Raw genomic sequence first — 19606 nt, forward strand, 5'->3', positions numbered from 1 at the left:
ATAAACTTGGCCCTGTTCACTGCCTGATTAGAAATCTGACATTTCCTGATATTAATTGTTCAAGTTCACATATTGCAGGTGTCGCATGTGAAGAATAAATAATTTTCCCAGCACCTAATATTATATTAAAATTAACGATTACTTCAGCAGACAGTGCTGGCTGAGTAAGACCTAGGACTTACCATTTTAGATGTACAGGCCATGAAATGGAATTAAAGACTTGTAGGATCTATTGTTATAGTTCTCCAAGTGAAATTTGGATTGAGGGGTGGTTAGTAACAGGTGGATTAATATCCCTTTGTGCACTCACTCTGGTCTTTCTAGTGTATCACAGTATTTTTCAGAACTTTTCTTGACTTAATTCTTCTTACCAATTGCCATATATATTTTTTCTTTTGGGGGATGGGAGAATGAGGTAGTTGGTGGTACCTAAAACTTTGTTTTTACTACTATAGGTTTCTAAAGATCTGTTCAGAATATGCTTTTGTTTAGACTTTTGGTGTGTATGCTCTTTGGAAATATGTAATAGTAACATAGTAACATAGCACTTCAAAATAATTATAATATAGTTACAGTTCTTCACAATTTATTTCAGTATTTGCTTTATTTTTTCCTGAATTACTTTGCCTTTTCCCTCTTTTATACACTTGCATTGGTATTGTTGATACCTAGGTCTACTATAATGAGGAAGGATAAATAATTGACTGCATTTGGATAGTAAGAAACAAATTTTGAGGCTGCTGAGAAGTCAAGGAATAGTTAACCATTATAAATAAATAATACATCGAATGTTTGACCTTTCTGAGTGCCATGAATCACATTCAGGCTTGTCACAGTTGAAAACTAAGTTTTCATAAGCAGAAATTGCAAACTCTGCATTTACATTTTAGTCACTTAGTTTTTGCTATTCTGAGATACCTTCAGAATAATAATAGCTAATGTTTGTTGAGCACTTACTGTATATTATGTACTGAGTTAAGTGCTATATGTGCTGTAATTCTAAGCAAAGCTCTGTGACTGAGTAATATGTTTATGCCCTTTTTGCCAAGAGACTTGAACCCAGGTCTCTGACTCCAGGGCCCATGTTATCCTTACTGTTGTATTTTGCTCTGAAATTAGAGGAGGTTATAGCCTCCTTATCTTCATAGTGGGATAATAATACCTACCCTGTAAATTGGGAAAATTAATTTTGAATTGATGATTGTGAAATATCAGCTCTCTTTAAAGTGGTTTTATGTTGGGGAGACTTTAATTGGTTATTCTTAACTTTAAAATTATTTTAAAGAATGATCCAAAAAATAAATTTTCCAAATTTTTCAATGTTTCTTAGTTGGGATGCTGGTCATTACTATTATTTCATGTGTGCTCCAATGTGTGCATGCTTTTACTTTTATTACGAAAATGATTTACGGTTGTTTCTGGGAAAGAAAAAAATGGGACACATAGCAAGCTAAACCCATTGTGTTTGATTTGCTAAGACTTTGTGTAAGTAACTAGTGCACCCTGCCCTTGTTTTTGGTTGTTGCTTAGAAGCTGACCTAGAAGTGAGAAGAAGTTATTCTGTATGTAGTAAGAATTTTTTAAGGTAATCCAAAATTTTTCCATTTAATAATAAGTGTTGTTTCTTAAACCTGGGAAATAATGTAAACAAGAATAACTTGGAGATTAATATTGTTAATAAAAATACTTTTACATTTTTATAGAAATAATTTTTATTGGTTTTTAAGATAATAAATTCAACTATGCTTCTGTAATATGTAAGTTTTGATTAAATTCTCAGAATTATTTATGCTAGATTCTTGCATCTTTTTGTTAGATATTGTAACTTTAAGGTCCTTTGTTTTATTTTTTGCTTCATTTAGGATCTGAACCAATGATGTTAGGTTCACCAACATCTCCAAAGCCAGGGGTTAATGCCCAGTTCTTACCTGGATTTTTAATGGGGGATTTGCCAGCTCCAGTAACTCCACAACCGCGATCAATCAGTGGCCCTTCAGTAGGAGTAATGGAAATGAGATCACCTTTACTTGCAGGTAGGTAAATTGCTTAAAATAATTTCATAGTACTATTAATACATGTATTAGGATTTTAAAAAGAGTAATGCTACAACATTCACCCTTATCAGCACATTAATTAATTGAAAAAATTAAGCAATGCCTCTTTTCAATTTTTAGATTCTTGGAATAGAGGTATAAGTATTATAAGCTACTGTAATTCCAGGAACCATTCATTAAAACTCTGTGTACTACATTTCATCCAATTTAAGATTGTAAAACTCACTATTATTTAAAGTACCACTAAGAAAGAAAAGCACTAAATAGGATACAATGCCAAGATACCATTTTTTGTAAATTATCCACATCAAAGATGTTAAAAGTGTGGAGGGCTGAGGAAGAAATGTCATTTAACTTCAACTGAGTAATTTAATGCATTTAAATAATTTATCTTAAATATGATAATAGCAAATGTTTAGTCAAAAGAACTAATTTGTTTTTTTATTGAAGTATAATCAACATGCAATGTTATATTAGTTTCAGTGTACAACATATTGACTTGACAGTTCTGTGTATTAGTGCTTACCATAAGTGTAGTCACCATCTGTCACCACACAACATTATTACAATATTATTGACTATATTCCCTATACTTTTCATCTCTGTGGCTTGCTTATTTTATAACTGGAACCTTGTTCCTCTTAATCCCCTTTATTTTGCCCATCCTCTTACTCACCTCCTCTCTGGCAACCAGTAGTTTGTTCTCTGTACTCAGGAGTCTGGTTTGTTTTGTTTGGTTGGTTTTTTAGATTTCACATATATGTGAAATCATGGTATTTGTCTTTCTCTGTCTGACTTATTTCACTTAGCACAGTACCCTCTAGGAACTTGATAGATGAATGGATAAAGATGACGTGGTATATGTACACAGTGGAATATTACTCAGCCATAAAAAAGAATGAGACATTGCCATTTGTGACAATAAGAATGTAATTTGAGGGGCGCGTGGGTGGCACAGCGGTTAAGCATCTGCCTTCGGCTCAGGGCGTGATCCCCGCATTACGGGATCGAGCCCCACATCAGGCTCCTCCGCTATGAGCCTGCTTCTTCCTCTCCCATTCCCCCTGCTTGTGTTCCCTCTCTCACTGGCTGTCTCTATCTCTATCGAATAAATAAATAAAATCTTAAAAAAAAAGAATGTAATTTGAAATTTGTAGATATGAATTCTAGTCATAGAGATTAAGATTCTCACCTTGTTAAAGGATTTACTCTACAAACTATGGGGAAGTTTTTTACACAGAATTTGCAATTATCGGCATAAAATACTATTGCCTAAATGCAGCATGTACCTTACATGACTCTAGCAAAGAAAGAATTTAAAAGATAACTGAAGTTTTGACTATGAGTAATGAGAATTAGCTACAAAAATGGTTGAATTCCAGATGTGAGCTGATATCCTTTTAATGGATGTTTAAATGGAAAACTTCTTACTTTGATTGCCCTTAAGGTATTAGTTTAAAGTGGTTTATTATTTTAAGATTGATCAGGGATAATATGAATTATATTTGAAGTAATTGACTTAACCTTCTGGATAGGTTTTTGTTTTTTATACAATTGACCCTCGAACAATGCAGGGGTTAGGAGAACCGACCCCCTGGACACTTGAAAATTCTCGCATAATTCTGACTCCCCAAAAACTTAACTACTAATAGCCTGCTATTGACTGGAAGCCTTACCGATAACATAGTCGACTTACACGTATTTTGTATGTTATATGTATTATAAACTATCTGTATGGTAAAGAAATCTAAAGAGAAGAAAAGGTTATTAAGAAAATCATAAGGAATGGGGCGCCTGGGTGGCACAGCGGTTGGTCGTCTGCCTTCGGCTCAGGGCGTGATCCCGGTGTTACGGGATCGAGTCCCACGTCAGGCTCTTCCGCTATGAGCCTGCTTCTTCCTCTCCCACTCCCCCTGCTTGTGTTCCCTCTCTCGCTGGCTGTCTCCCTCTGTCGAATAAATAAATAAAATCTTTAAAAAAAAAAAAAAAGAAAATCATAAGGAAGATGGGGCGCCTGTGTGGCTCAGTCAGTTGGCCATCCGACTCTTGATTTCTGCTCAGATCATGATCTCATGGTTCTGGAATTGAGCCCCTTGTTGGTCTCTGAGCTCAGCGGGGAGTCTTCTTGAGGATTTTCTTTCTCCCTCTCCTTCTGCCCCTCCCCCTGCTTGCACGCTTTCTCCCTTTCTATCTCTAAAATAAATAAATAAATCTTAAAAAAAAACTATAATGAAGAGAAAATGCATTTGCAGTACTATCCTGTAAAAAATCTGTGTATAGGTGGACCTGTACAGTGCAAACTTGTCTTATTCAAGGGTCAAATGTATATTTTAAATGTGTTTTTATTGTAGCTACTATATATTGAGTACTTATGAGCCAGGCAGTATGCCAAGCATTTTATATGTTACTTTCATTCTTTTGTCAGTCTTAAAGGATAGGTAGTAGTATCCCTGATTTTCAAGATAGGAAGCTGAGGCTGAATGCAATAATGAACTTGATTAAGCCTACTTATTAATAAGTGACAGAGCAGGAGGTTAAAGCCTAGGTCAGTCTTGTTTTATAGCCTGTGCTCTAAATAGCTCATACAATACTATTTAAGCTCAGACATTAAGTCATAACAGAGTCTGGATTGTTTCACTGTTTGGCATTGCTGATTCTCTAACTTATAAAGACATCTTTATGTCCCCAAAAGTTGATACTGTTCCTATGTATTTATTACGTACTTAAATATATTTCTATTGTGAGAAACATGAATAGGATCTATTTAATTTTGACAGTCAATTTCCACATTAGGGGATTATAATTATTCAAGTGTATACAAGCTGGAACTGTTTACCTACTTTCAAATGAGAAATAGGATCAAGTTTTGTATCGAAATGTTAAGATTTTATAGAGAAAGCAAAGGCTCAATGTGTTTACTAAAAACTAAAATTTCTGGGGCTCCTGGGTGGCGCAGTTGTTAAGCGTCTGCCTTTGACTCAGGGCGTGATCCCGGCGTTATGGGATCGAGCCCCACATCGGGCTCCCTGCTCTGCTGGGAGCCTGCTTCTTCCTCTCCCACTCCCCCTGCTTGTGTTCCCTCTCTCTGGCTGTCTCTCTCTGTCAAATAAATAAATTTTAAAAAATCTTAAAAAAAAAAGCAAAAAAACAAAAACAAACTAAAATTTGTTTTCTTATTCTGAAACCTTTTATTCACATACAGTCTGTGAATCACCAGCATTGGCATAACTGGGAGCTTGTTAGAAATTCATAATCTCAGGCTGCACTTCACATGTTCTGAATCAGAATCCGAATTTTAACAGGATTCCCAGGTGATTCTTAAGTGTATTACAGTTTGAAAAGCCCTACGGAACAGGAGTTTAAGTCAATATTTTAAAAATATAAATGGAAAAGAATCTTACCAGAAAGAATCTTAACTATTTTAAAAATATAAATGAAAAAGAATCTTTTTCTCACCTGAGTGTATTTTTTGTACATTGTAGGTGGGTCACCACCACAGCCAGTTGTACCAGCTCATAAAGATAAAAGTGGAGCTCCACCAGTTAGAAGTATATATGATGATATTTCCAGCCCAGGACTTGGATCAACACCTTTAACTTCAAGAAGACAGGTGACATACATAACCCTGTTTATGATCCACAATAATTGCATGTTTTTATGTGGGTGTTCACTGAGGATTGGTAATTTAAAATGTTTTTCTGAGGTGTGTTTTATTGTAACTGTGTTGCACAGAATAAGCATTAAGGACATTCATCATAGAATCTACTTCAATTGTGTTTATCATGAAATGTACTTAAAAATGTAATAGAACACCAGATTATTTTTCTCATATCAGTAATTCTATGGTTTTACAGGTTCTGATCTTATTATTTCAGTTGATCCTCAAGGTGAATTTGCAAAGTAGCTATTACGGGCTTCATTTTATCATTGAGGAAATTAGGACACAGAAAGCTTAAGTAATTTGTCAGCTAGTCTAGTGGAGCCAGGCTTTAAAGCCAGGCAGTCTTCTAGAGCCAGTGTTTGTAACAGCCATGCTGTGCTAGCACTACTGTGGTTAACTCTTGATTGTTAGTTGAAAGGTAGTATGGATTTTTCTAAGTATGAAGTTAGTAGCTGATATAATTAGAAGTGTTCTGTCACTGTTGTGCTTAGCAGGACTTAAACAGTGTGTCAGTTTAACTGATAAGTTATTTGAATAAAGACATTTCTGCTGTTTGGTTTGGAGAAATGTTTTGTCTTTCCTTAAACCAAATATAGCATAGTTATTGGAAAGTTTAAGAATGGTAGGGAGCATCTTTCAGTAAATTTTGACTTTTTATAGGCTTGATACACCTAGCATACTAGGCCTACTTGTTAAGCAAAGCAAAATTGATTCATTGTGTTAAACACATTACCTTCTCTTTCCAACACTTTTATAACTGTTCTGTCCCAACACAGTAGCCACTGGGCAAGTGTGGCTGTTGACACTTGAAATGTGGCCAGTCCTGTACTTAATTGAGATATACTTAAGTGTAAAATACACACCAGATTTTGAAGACTTAGAAAGAATGAACTATCTCACTTACTTGTTATGTTAATTACATATTGAAAGTGATAATTTGGATGTACTAGATTAAATAAACTACTCGTTTTTACTTTCTTAATGTGTCTACTGTAAAATTTAAAATTACTTATATTGCTTGTGTTATATTTGGGCAGTGGTATTCTAACTAAATCAGAATATTCTGGCCTGGGATATTTTTCTAAAGGTTGACAAGTAAATCTGATGTTTTGTTTGGTATGAGAACCACTGGCTTATAAATTCATGCTAGTTTTCATTACTCCTCTGATGATCAATGAAAACAAAGGTAGTTTAAAGTTATTGCTATATTCAAAATGTTTAAAAGCCTTGTGTCGTAATTTGTAGAGAATGTTTTTGACTTAAAGGTTGGTAAGAATATTCTTATTAAAAAGCCCAAATTAGTTTTGCCCCCTGAAGCTTTGCTCAACCTCTTCCTAATCATGAAAGAAACTGCCATTAAGAATTGAACAATAATAAGTTTTGTATCTCTCTTAACATTATTTCAACATTTAGTTCTGGTTGCTAGATAATAGCCAGATTTTAGATTTCCTTACTTTAATCAGTTTGTTACAAAAGAATCTATATTTATATATTTACTTGTAGAGAGTCTGTTCTTATTCTTGATTAGATCTTGTTGTGTTTGTTTACAGAAGGACTTTTAACTGTTCAGTCTTTCATTTTTCTCCCATTTAAAGGAATTAGTATTGATAATTTTCCTGTTTTGTAACTTTCTACTAGTAGAGACAGATATGCTGTCTTTATAGACTGATTTTTATCTGTATTATTTCATGGTTTGTAAATGTCTGTTTAAAAACAGGATTCTCCCATCTTTCTGTTTTTCTCTGTGAGCTTGGTGATGTGAAGAAGAATCACCATGCTCTCTGTTATTTCAAACCGTGTTTTTAGGAACTAAAAATAAATAGCAGGGGCGCCTGGGTGGCGTGGTTGTTAAGCGTCTGCCTTTGGCTCAGGGCGTGATCCTGGCGTTCTGGGATCAAGCCCCACATCAGGCTTCTCCGCTAGGAGCCTCTTCTTCCTCTCCCACTCCCCCTGCTTACGTTCCCTCTCTTGCTGGCTGTCTCTCTCTGTCAAATAAATAAATAAAAAATCTTAAAAAATAAAAAAATAAAAACAAATAAAAACCAATAGCAAAGTTACTTTCTACTAAAAATAGTGTCTTTATCTGATGTAACTTATTTTAAACAAAGAATATGCTAAAGGGTCTAGCATATTTTAGATTAATACTGCTCAATTTAAAAAGGAAAAAAGTTGGAGTACTCTTAGATTGTGAACTAATTAGAGGCATCTGTAGTACTTCGTAGACATGCAGTCATCTGTTGAATGAGACCTTTCAACACTGTGTTATGGTTACGCTTAGAACTTTGTGCTTTTACTTTAACACTTTATTCTCTTTTCATGTAGCCAAACATTTCAGTAATGCAGAGTCCTCTTGTTGGAGTTATGACCACTACGCCTACTCCTGGAACAGGTAAATAACTCTGTTTAACATCAAAGACTTTTCTTTCCTCTTTGAGATAATATAAGACTTTGTTGATAATTGACAAAATTTTTTCTTTTGTATTTCAAACTTGGAGACTTTCTCAAATGTTAGTAACTTCATTCAGAGAGGAAATACTTTGTATATTGGGATTTTTTTTCCCCTGAATTTCTAGGTAAGATGTGATATTCTCAAAATATTGAGTTTTAAAAAAATACATACTTTTTTTTTTCTTAAGGTTTTAATTTACTTAGACAGAGTGCATGCACGAGCAGGGGGGAGGGAAGGAGAGAGAAGGAGAGAAAGAATCTCAAGCAGACTCCATGCATGGAGCCTGTTGCAGACTTGATCCCATGACCCTGAGATCATGACCTGGGCTGAAATCAAGAGTCAGCCACCCAGGTGCCCCCCAAAAATATGTACTTAATAGTGTCTCCTGAATTACTAAAAACTGTAATTTAAAAAAGAGGTGTTGCAATTGGGAAGAAAAGGAATACAGAGACTGAGGAATAAAGGTGTTTTGAAAGCTGTTAATGCATACCTATAAATCTAAATGTCATTAACTACAAACAGCCACTGATTATATGTAGTTTTTCTTCAAGATTAATAGTATTTTTATCACCATCAGCATCATCATTAGCACACATTTCTTACATATTCATATAATCTGTCAAATGTTCACTCAGCAAATGTATGAATACATATATTCATGGGACCTGGGAAACTGAACAAATAGATAACCCTTGCCTCTGTGGAGCTTGCATTTATTTACAGAATTTACATTTACAGATATATTAAATTGTAAAGTTTGTTAGAAGGTAATGCATTTTATGGAGGAAAATTAAGTAGCAAAGTGGGGCAGTAGGGGGTGTCAGGTCTTGTAGATTTAAATAAGGTAGTATATTAGTTTTCTCTTGCTGCCATAACAAGTTAGTACAAACTTAAAAGTGGCTTAAACAACAGTTTTAGAGGTGAGAAGTCTGAAATGGGTCTCAGTGGGCTGAAATCAAGGCATAGGTAGGGCTGTGTTTAGTTTATGGAGGCTCTGGGGGACAGATCTGTTTTTTTGCCTTTCCCGTCTTTTAGAGGCTACCCATATTTCTTTGCTTGTGATCCCCTTCCTCTTCTTCAAAGCTAACAAAACTTTGCATTTCTCTGGTCATTCTTCTGTAATCACATCTCCACTCTCCCCCTTCTTTTAAATACCTTTATGAGTACATTGGACCCTTCTGGGTAATCCAGGATAATCGCTTCATTTCAAGGGCAGCTGATTAGCAGTCTTAATTCCATCTGCAACCTTAATTGTCCTTTGCCATGTAACATGGCTTATTCCCAGGTTCCAGGGATAATAACATGAACATCTCTAGGGGCCATTACTCTGCTTCCTACGGAAAGGTAGAGGAAAAGTAACGTTTGCTCAGAAACCTGAGCTAAGTAAGGGAGTGGGGACAGTGTTCTAGAAAGAGGAAATAGCAAGTACAGAGGCACTGAGGTGGGAGTGTGTCTCGGGTGTTCAAGGAGGCTAGTGTGAAGTGGAGTGAGTAAGGGGTAGAATAGTAGGAAATGAGGTCAGAAAGATAATGGGGGACCCATAGTACAGGGCCATGTATGTCATGGTATCAACTGGTCTTTACCCAGAAAAGGTGGAAAACAAATAGGTTGAGATTGCTGCTGTGGTGATTATAGACTTTGGGGTGAGGGGCAGGGTAGAAGCAAGGAGACCAGTTAAGAGGCTACTACCGTATTAATCCAAATGAGGGACAAAACAAGGCGGGAAAGGAGAAAAAAAGGAACAACAACAAAAATGGAACAGAAGAAACAGTAGCAAGGCAGTAGATTTAAAATGAACAAAATCTACAATTGTTATAAAGCGAAATGTACTGAACACTCCAGCAAAAGGCAGAGACCATCAGAGTGGATAACAAAAGCAATATCCAATGACAAGTTAGATCTTTTTGTCTTCTAGGTCCAGGTTTTTCCTAGCCCTCTGAATCTTCATCGGTGGCAGTGTCCTTATAGTCACTTGTAGATAGATTTCTACTACCAGTTTGATCAAAGCTGTTTAGGCTTTTTCTGTTACGTACCTCAGATTTCTTCCAGGATCCACCCACTGCCTGGTTCAAAAGCCACTTCCATGTTTTTTAGGCATTTGTTACAGCAGCACCCACCCTTGTATCATAATCTGTTTTAGTTTAATTTGCTTTAATTATCATAAATTTAGTAGCTTAAAACAATACAAACTTACTTTTTTTAAGATTTTATTTTTAAGTAATCTGTACACCCAACGCGGGTCTCAAACTTCTAACTGTGACATCAAGAGTCTTACACTCTACCAATTGAGCCAGCCAGGTGCTCCCCCTCCCCCCTTTTTAAAGATTTTAAAACAATACAAATTTATTATCTTACAATTTCTATGGGTCAGATGTCTGGACACAGATTGTTTCTTGCTTTAGAGCTCTGGTGTCAGCAGGGCTGTGTTCTGTTCTTGAGGTTCTGGGGATGAATCCATTTCCAAGCTCATTGGGTTGTTGGCTGAATTTATCTCCATGTGAAAGTGGGGCTGAGGTCACTGTTTTTTGCTAGCTGTTTCTGTTGCCTGGAGGTGTTTCTCAGCTTCTAGAGGCTGCCCTTCTTCTTTGGCCTGTGGCTCCCTTTCCATCTTCAAAGACAGCTGTGGCTGATCAAGATCTTTTTTATATTTTCAATCTCTCCGACCTCCCTCTTCTGTTGTATCTCTAACTTCTCTGTCATCTGCTGCTATTAAGGACTCATTTGATTACAGTGGGCCCACTAGAATAATCCAGGCTAATTGCTTATTTTAAGATATAACTAACTGATAAATTTCATTCTACGTGCAAAGTCCCTTCTTAGTAGTACTTGGATTAGTGTTCGAATTACCAGTCAAACCAGGGGACAGAAACTTTGAGGGAGTATCTTTAGATTTCTGTCTGCCACCTATATCATAGTGAAAATTAGGTTTGTTATCTCAGTTTCACTTACATATGTGAAGTGGAATGTTCTGGGGAATTAGTCCAGGTTTTAACAATCTTAATCTGGTCATACAAATAGGTAGATGACAGTGCTGTTACTTGACTAGTTGCTACAGTAGTGACTATTCATTTATTTAATTGAGTCAATAAATGATCCCAGAGACACTGAAAATGCAAAAACACATAATGCTAAGTAATGTATTTTATGCTTTAAAGGATCTCTTAGTTGTTTGAAGAGCACACATTGTAATATTGTTGTCAAGTGGAAGAACATGATTCAAGTTAATTAAACATCCTTTTGTTATCTTATTTTTTCTAATAGTGTAACTCCTATGAGGTTCTTGTATTTTTAGAAATTAATATGTGAAAATACAAGAACTGTGGTAGGAAAATACACGTATCATAAATTGGCCACTGGGAGCCACTGCTGCTTCTACTTTGAGGTTAAAGAGTGTGTATAGAAAGTCTTCATGGGGCATAAGTGAAAAAGAATTTTTTTTTTTAAAGATTTTATTTATTTATTTGACAGAGAGAGATAGCCAGCGAGAGAGGGAACAGAAGCAGGGGGTGTGGGAGAGGAAGAAGCAGGCTCCCAGCAGAGGAGCCTGATGTGGGGCTCGATCCCAGAATACTGGGATCACGCCCTGAGCCGAAGGCAGTCGCTTAATGACTGCGCCACCCAGGCGCCCCGAAAAAGAATATTTTTGAAGAGATGATAGGCATGAGGATCTATCATACATGGTCAGTAATAAGCAAGAATTGGGAAAAGGAGTTGAGAAAATTGAAGGGAAAACATAGACCTTTTGGAGTTTTTTTTTTTCTCCTGTAGTTTTAACTAAATGAAAATTTCTTGTATAATTTGTAAATTTTAACTTTCTGAGATTGGCAGTTTTTATAAAGAGATGTCATGGGATTTAATGGCGTGACTTATGCTTAGGTTTTTGTCCAGTAAGGAGTTTATTTGTTTTAACTTTGTAGCTGATGTTAAAATTTTTTTAAATATCTTATTTCTGGTGCAGGGAAACCTTAGTCATATAACAAAGTGGGAACTCCAGATTAGAAAATTTCAGAAACTCTTTTCAACAATGGCCTATTATTGCCCTGAATATGTTTGCCCTATTTCCCCTTCCTTACCCCTCAGTTTTCTTCTGCTACTATTTAAATATTCCTCTGCTTTTTACACTCTTTTAAATTTTTCTTAATTTTTTTTGAGCAGTTCTTTCCTGTATCTATCATTTGTCTTCTCAGATGGTATACCAATTTTATCTACTGAATTAGAGTCCTTATTTTAGCATATTGTTAACAGATTAAGTGTGATATTCAGACTGTAGCACTTCTTGCCTGCTTTTGTTGATGCTAGGAGCTCAGAGTTCGGATACTATTCTCAGAAGGGAAGGAAGAGGACTAATTTATCTGTGAGGGACCTTTTCCTGACACTTCTTTTTCTGATCTGGGTTAGTGGCTCCTTGTATGTGCTCCTGTACAGCTCTCTCTGCTCAGCTCCTATCTTTCTCCTTTACTGGATTATGAACTCCTTCAGGACACAGATTCCTTCTATTTTTTCATTATTTACCCATCACAGAGCTGGTTATAAAGGGATCTCAGTAAATATTTGTTGACTTAATGGATTGGTGGATATAAGTTGTAGGGAGTTTGGTGGCTGTGAAATGATAATGTCCATGTCCTAATCCCCAGAACCTCTGTGGTTAAAACAAATGGTTTAAGATCTTGAGAGGAGGAGCTCCCAGGGAAAGCTAGGGAGTTAGGGAGGGAGAAGAATGGGGAGAAGGTAATCCTGGTAATTACCTAGGTAGTTCCTAAATCCAATTACTAGTGTCCTGAACAGGAGAGAGATTTGACACAGACCTGAGAGACATACAGAGGATAAAGTGATGTGAAGACTGAGGCAAAGATCAGTGTTGTCATTACAAGCCAGTGAACAACAAAACATGCCAGCAGTAACCAGAAGCTAGGAGAGGCAAGCAATGGGTTTTCTCTTAGTGCTTTTGGCATACATTTGACCCTGCTGAAAACTTGATCTATCTTGGACTTCTGGCCTCCAGAACTGTGAGAGAATAAATTTCTGTTGTTTTAAGCCACCCAGTATGTGGTAGCGTAATTTGTTATAGGAGACACAGGAAACCAATATATATGTATATAATGTTTTGAGGCAGTGACATCCCAGTACCAAAAAGAGGGTTGGAATGTTTGTGTGCAACTTGGCATGGCATAGTTTTTAAAAAATATAATTAGGAGTGCCTGGGTGGCTCAGTTGGTTAAGCCCCTGCCTTCAGCTCAGGTCATGATCCCAGGGTCCTCTGATCGAGCCCCACATCAGGCTCCCTGCTCTGTGGAGAGCCTGCTTCTCCCACTGCTGCTCCACCTGCTGTTCTCTCTCTCTCTCTCTCTGTCAAGTGAGTAAAAAAATAAAAATCTTAAAAATATATATATGTATATATATGTAATTAGAATAAACCATAATCTTATTCTAGATTGCATTAATTTCAGATACTACTGAAACAAATTATTGCAGATTTATGGCTTAAAACAACTCAAATTTATATTAAAATTCTGTAGGTCAGAAGTCCTAAAATGTGTCTCAGTGTTCTAAAATCAAGGCATTGGTAGGTTCTTTTTCTTTTCTGGAGGTTCTAGGATGAATCTTTTTTTTCTTTCTCTCTCTTTTCCAGCTTCTAGAGTTGTCCATATTCTTTGGCTCATGGTTCCCTACCATCTTTGAAGCCTGTACTAGCCAGTTGGACCTTTTTTATATCACTCTTTCCTTCCCCATTTAAGGAACCTTGTGATTATGTGGACCTACTAGGTTAATCCAGGGTAATCTTCTCATTTAAGATCAGGCGATTAGCAGTCTTAATTCCATCTACATCCCTTATTTCTTTTAACCTACAATTTCTGGGTACTAGGATGTGAGCATCTTTGAGAGACCGTTTTCTGCCTACCATATTGACTTTTTAAAAATTAGTCACCAAAATTTGTTTAATCTCATGCCAGACTAACCATAGTACCATGGGTGGCATCTAGTTGTAGTATAGATAATATTTTATATTTTAGTTGAAACAATAAAAGCAGATAGTTTTTAAAAATCAAACAGTACTTTAAATACTTATAATGAAGTACAGCATTCTTTAGCTTTATTCCTCCAGAACCAACCAGTCTAGATCTAGTCTTATAGCTATTCCTTTTGGAATTTATCTCCATTTATCTAAATGAGATGCTGTATTAGTTTCCTATTGCTGCTGTAACAAGTTACCACAAATTTAGTGGCTTAAAATAATTCGGATTTCTTCTCTTTCAGTTCTAGAAGTCAGAAGTCCAGAATCATTGGACTAAAGTTAAAGTGTTGATAGGATCATTTTCTTCTGGAGGTTCTGGGGAAAATCCATTTTCTTTTTTTTTCCTCCCAGCTTCTAGCAGTTACCTGTATTCTTTGGTTTGTGGTGCCTTTTATCTTTAAGTGTGTCTCTGCAATCTCTGTTTCCATCATCACATCACCTCTCTATAGTTAAAATCTCCCTCCCTTTACCTTTTGTAAGGGTACTAGTGGATATGTTGGGGGCCCACCTGAATTATCTTGGATAATCTTCCCATTTCAAGATTGTTAATCACATCTGCAGAGTCCCTTTTGCCATATAAGGTAAATATTCACAGGTTCCAAGTATTAGGATGTAGTCATGTTGGAGGTCCATTACTCAGTCAACCATATATGCTTATGTTGCTAATTGATTTTCAATTTTCAATATTGGTATATTTATCTTAAGGTAATTGGAGATTATCTATCTTCTCTCCCCCACATTACTGAATATAATTATATCAGACTTTATTCCTTTGTCAGCGTTTGCGACTATATAAACACTTTTTTATGCTGAACCAAATAGTATAATTTATCCTTTCTCTAAAATTTCTATTTCTCTTTAAGTTAATAATTGTTTTTTTTTCCCATTTGTCTGATTGTCTCTGTGCCATCTGCTCCCTTTATTTTAAGCAAATGTTGTTGCTAAGATACATATCTGCCTTTTTAAAAATGCTCAAAAATAGTTTCAAATACTTTTTTGTTTTGCTTTAAACTGAGAACTTCTCTGTCTTAACCTCTCTTTTGGCTGTTTACTGTTTCAGCATGGTATACACCTATCATCCTAGGACTTGCCTTAGCAAATTTCTAGAGTTGAGCTATTTTCCCTATTGTATGCTTTCTTCTTTCTTAGTTTATTTCCCCTTTTTGTGAGGAACATATTTGAGTAGCTTTCTAAGAAAGCTCTTATGAGAGAAATGAAATTTAAGACCTCATATCTGAAATGCTTTTTTTCCCCCGTCTTCACACTAGATTGGTAGTTTGGCTGGGTACAGATTTTTAGTTCAGAATTTTGGAGGCATCATTCCATTGTCTTCAAGCTTCTAGTGTTTTGTGGAAGTCATGTGTGGTGATGATTTTTTAGGCTTTGTATGTGGTCTGGTTTCAAAAAATTGAAGATCTCTCTATGGTTAGTATTCTCAATTTCAAAACTGTGCCTTGGTGTGGGACTTTTTCATTTGTTTTCCTAGGGAGTTAGTTGATAGATCCTTTAAATCAAGATACTTAACCTACAGTTCTGGAAAATTTCCTTGTATTTGTTTGGTAATTGCTCTTTTTCTGTTTTTGTTGTTTCCTCTTTCTGGAATTCCTTTAGTTTGTGAGCTCTGCAGGGATTTCTAATTTTCTACTTTTTCTCCCTTACATTGTATTTTACTTTTGTATTCTACTTTCTGGGACATGTCTTTAATCTCAGTTTCCAACTCTTGTAATTTTTTATTTTGCCATTTAAAATTTCCAAGAACATTTTATTGTTGTAGTTCTCTAAATGTACTTAAAAACGTAGTATCTTTTTCTTTTTTTATGGGTAAAATATCTTACCAGTGAGATTAATGTTGGTTTTTTTAATTCCTGCTCATATTGCCTTTTTCCTTCTTGTTCTTATTTCTCTCTCTCTCTCTCTCTCTTTTTTATTTTTCCAGTATTCTTTCTTTCTTGGTGGGGGTGTATTTAATTGAATGAGCCACTAAAAAGGTACTTGAAATACTTGTGTGTATGTGGATCAACATTGGTTGGAAAGTGGAAATTGGTGGCTGTTTTGTCTCTTACTGGGCTCTACTATATAACAGTCAGTTAGATTTTTGTTTGGAAAATCTGATTTCAGCATATGTAGATCTTTTTTTCCTTCAAATTTAAATTTTCCCAAAGAAGAGTTCTTTACATTCAATCTTTATGTCTAAGCAGGTATTCTTAATACAGAAAAGGGAGAAGTCTCCTTTCAATATGCAGGCTTTCACGTAATCAGTTTCCATACAGTTGTTCTCTACTGTGATTGGACTCACTGTGTCCTGAGCCAGTTAGGTTCCCTTTCCTCAGATACTAAATTCTTGGTCTCTTGGGGGTGGAATGGCTGAACGGTAGTCATCTGGCTGCCTAAGATGAGGAAGGGCCTACCATATCATTCCTTTTTATATACACTTTAAACAAGGTTTCCGTGATTCCAGCCAGCATCCTCTTTCACACCTTCCATAGTTCCTATGTTCTTAAAACCTGAGACTTTCTAGAATGACTGTCATTGGTTGTCTAACCCAGGCTTAGAGATGAATACAAGTGTTCATTTTACCATGTTTGATTGGGTGTTGTTATATCCATTGTTCAATATATTCTTGGGTATAATGGGTTTGTTATCTGGAAAGTCTGAGGAAACATTCCGCCCAAGATTGCCCTTACTTCAGATGCCAGTTGCAAATTTGGAGGTCCCCAAGGCTGCCTTCAGTTCAGACCAATTGGCTACAAATGCAGGGATTTCTCAAACTTACTTTTTAAGGTTTGATAATTCACTAGAAAGACTCAGAACCCACTGAAAATGCTATGTTTAAGGTTACAGTTTTATTACAGCAAAACAGTATAAATTAGAGCCAAAGAAAGATTGCATAAGGCGAAGTCTAGGAGAGTTCCAAACATGAAGCTTCCATGACGTGTTCCTCTCCCAGCATTGTTATGTGGTGCTTATACATGCCATATTGCCAGCTAGGCAAGATCACTGAGGCTTCATGTCCAGAGTTTTTATTGGAGTTTCATTACATAACCATGATTGATTGAGTCATTGATCAAGTGGCTAAAATCAGTCTCCAGTCCCCTCCTCTGCCTACGGGTGTGATGGTAGCATTTGGCTCAAAGCTCCAACCAGAATCACATGGTTGTTGTGTAGTGTGATCTGCCTCCAGCCTGAGCCACCTTGTTAGCATAAACTATCAAGTGCATTGAGGAGCGTGCGTGAATAACAAAAACACTCCTGTCTTTGGGCAAATTTCTAGGGTTTAGAGGTTACCTCCAGAAACCTGAATAAAGGCCAGACCTCTCTTTGGTCTGAGGTCAAATTCTTTTTTTATTTTTATTTTTATTTTTATTTTTATGACATTCAAATGACACCATTTAATCTTTATCCCAATGACATAATCAGAAATCTTCTTTTTTTTTTTTTGAAAGGAAATATTTATTTTCTTTTTTTTTTTTTTTAATGATTTTTTATTATATTATGTTAGTCACCATACAATACATCCCCAGTTTCCGATGTAAGGCTCGATAATTCATTAGTTGTGTATAACACCCAGTGCACCATGCAGTACGTGCCCTCCTTACTACCCATCACCAGCCTATCCCATTCCCCCACCTCCCTCCCCTCTGAGGCCCTCAGTTTGTTTCTCATAGTCCATAGTCTCTCATGTTTCATTCCCCCTTCTGATTACCACCCCCTTTCTTTATCCCTTTCTTCCCCTACCGATCATCCTAGTTCTTATGTTCCATAGATGAGAGAAATCATATGATAGTTGTCTTTCTCTGCTTGACTTATTTCACTTAGCATTATCTCCTCCAGTGCCGTCCATGTTGTAGCAAATGTTGAGAACTCGTTCTTTCTGATAGCTGAGTAGTATTCCATTGTATATATGGACCACAACTTCTTAATCCAGTCATCTGTTGAAGGGCATCTCAGCTCCTTCCACGATTTAGCTATTGTGGACATTGCTACTATGAACATTGGGGTGCATATGGCCCTTCTCTTCACTACGTCTGTATCTTTGGGGTAAACACCCAGTAGTGCAATGGCTGGATCATGGGGGAGCTCAATTTTTAACTTTTTAAGGGACCTCCACACTGTTTTCCAGAGTGGCTGTACCAACTTGCATTCCCACCAACAATGTAGGAGGGATCCCCTTCTCCACATCCTCTCCAACAATTGTCTCTTGCCTTGTTAATTTTTGCCATTCTAACTGGTGTAAGGTGGTATCTCAGTGTGGTTTTGATTTGAATTTCCTTGATGGCTAATGATTTTGAACATTTTTTCATGTGTCTGTTAGCCATTTGTATGTCTTCATTGGAAAAGTGTCTGTTCATATCTTCTGCCCATTTTTTGATTTGTTTATTTGTTTCTCGTGTATTGAGTTTGAGAAGTTCTTTGTAGATCTTGGATACCAGTCCTTTATCTGTAGTGTCATTTGCAAATATATTCTCCCATTCCGTGGGCTGCCTCTTAGTTTTTCTGACTGTTTCCTTGGCTGTGCAGAAACTTTTAATCTTGATGAAGTCCCATAAATTCATTTTATCTTTTGTTTCTCTTGCCTTTGGGGATGTGTCATGAAAAAGGTTGCTTTGGCCGATGTCATAGAGGTTGCTGCCTATGTTCTCCTCTAGAATTTTGATGGATTCCTGTCTCACATCGAGGTCTTTCATCCATTTGGAGTTTATTTTTGTGTATGGTGTGAGATAGTGGTCAAGTTTCATTCTTTTGCATGTAGCGGTCCAATTTTCCCAGCACCATTTATTGAAGAGACTGTCTTTTTCCCACCAGATGTTTTTTCCTGCTTTATCAAATATTAGTTGCCCAAAGAGCCGAGGGTCCATTTCTGGGCTCTCTATTCTGTTCCATTGGTCTATGTGTCTGTTTTTGTGCTAGTACCATGCTGTCCTTGTGATCACAGCTTTGTAGTACAGCTCGAAATCCGGCATTGTGATGCCCCCAGCTTTGTTTTTCCTTTTCACCAGTTTCTTGGAGATTCAGGACCTTTTCTGTTTCCATACAAATTTAAGGACTATTTGTTCCAGTTCTTTGAAAAATGTCCTTGGTATTTTGATCGGGATAGCATTGAAAGTGTAGATTGCTCTGGGTAGCATGGACATTTTAACTCTGTTAATTCTTCTGATCCATGAGCATGGAATATCTTTCCATCTTTTTATGTCTTCCTCAATGTCTTTCAAGAGTGATTTATAGGTTCTAGAATATAGGTCCTTTACGTCTCTGGTTAAGTTAATTCCAAGGTAACGCATGGTTTTTGGTGCTATTGTAAATGGGATGGATTCCCTAATTTCTCTTTCTTCGGTCTCATTATTCGTGTATAGAAATGCAACTGATTTCTGAGCATTGATTTTGTATCCCGCCATGTTACTGAATTGCTCTATAACTTCTAATAATTTGGG

At 36.4% G+C, this 19606-nt stretch overlaps 1 protein-coding gene across 1 annotated transcript in view; it reads left to right on the forward strand.

The window, feature by feature from the left end:
• The window catches only part of NUP35 (nucleoporin 35), a 44226-nt gene that overhangs the window by 1321 nt on the left and 23299 nt on the right, over positions 1-19606 (forward strand). The window contains exons 2-4 of the mRNA XM_045806271.2: positions 1863-2033; positions 5537-5664; positions 8038-8104. Coding sequence (XP_045662227.1) covers positions 1863-2033; positions 5537-5664; positions 8038-8104 — 366 coding nt within the window. The remainder of the gene's footprint in view (positions 1-1862; positions 2034-5536; positions 5665-8037; positions 8105-19606) is intronic.

The sequence above is a fragment of the Ursus americanus genome, chromosome 1 (genome assembly GCF_024610735.1).
Source record: "Ursus americanus isolate L20-20 chromosome 1, mUrsAme1.1.p, whole genome shotgun sequence".
Taxonomy (NCBI): Eukaryota; Metazoa; Chordata; class Mammalia; order Carnivora; family Ursidae; genus Ursus; species Ursus americanus.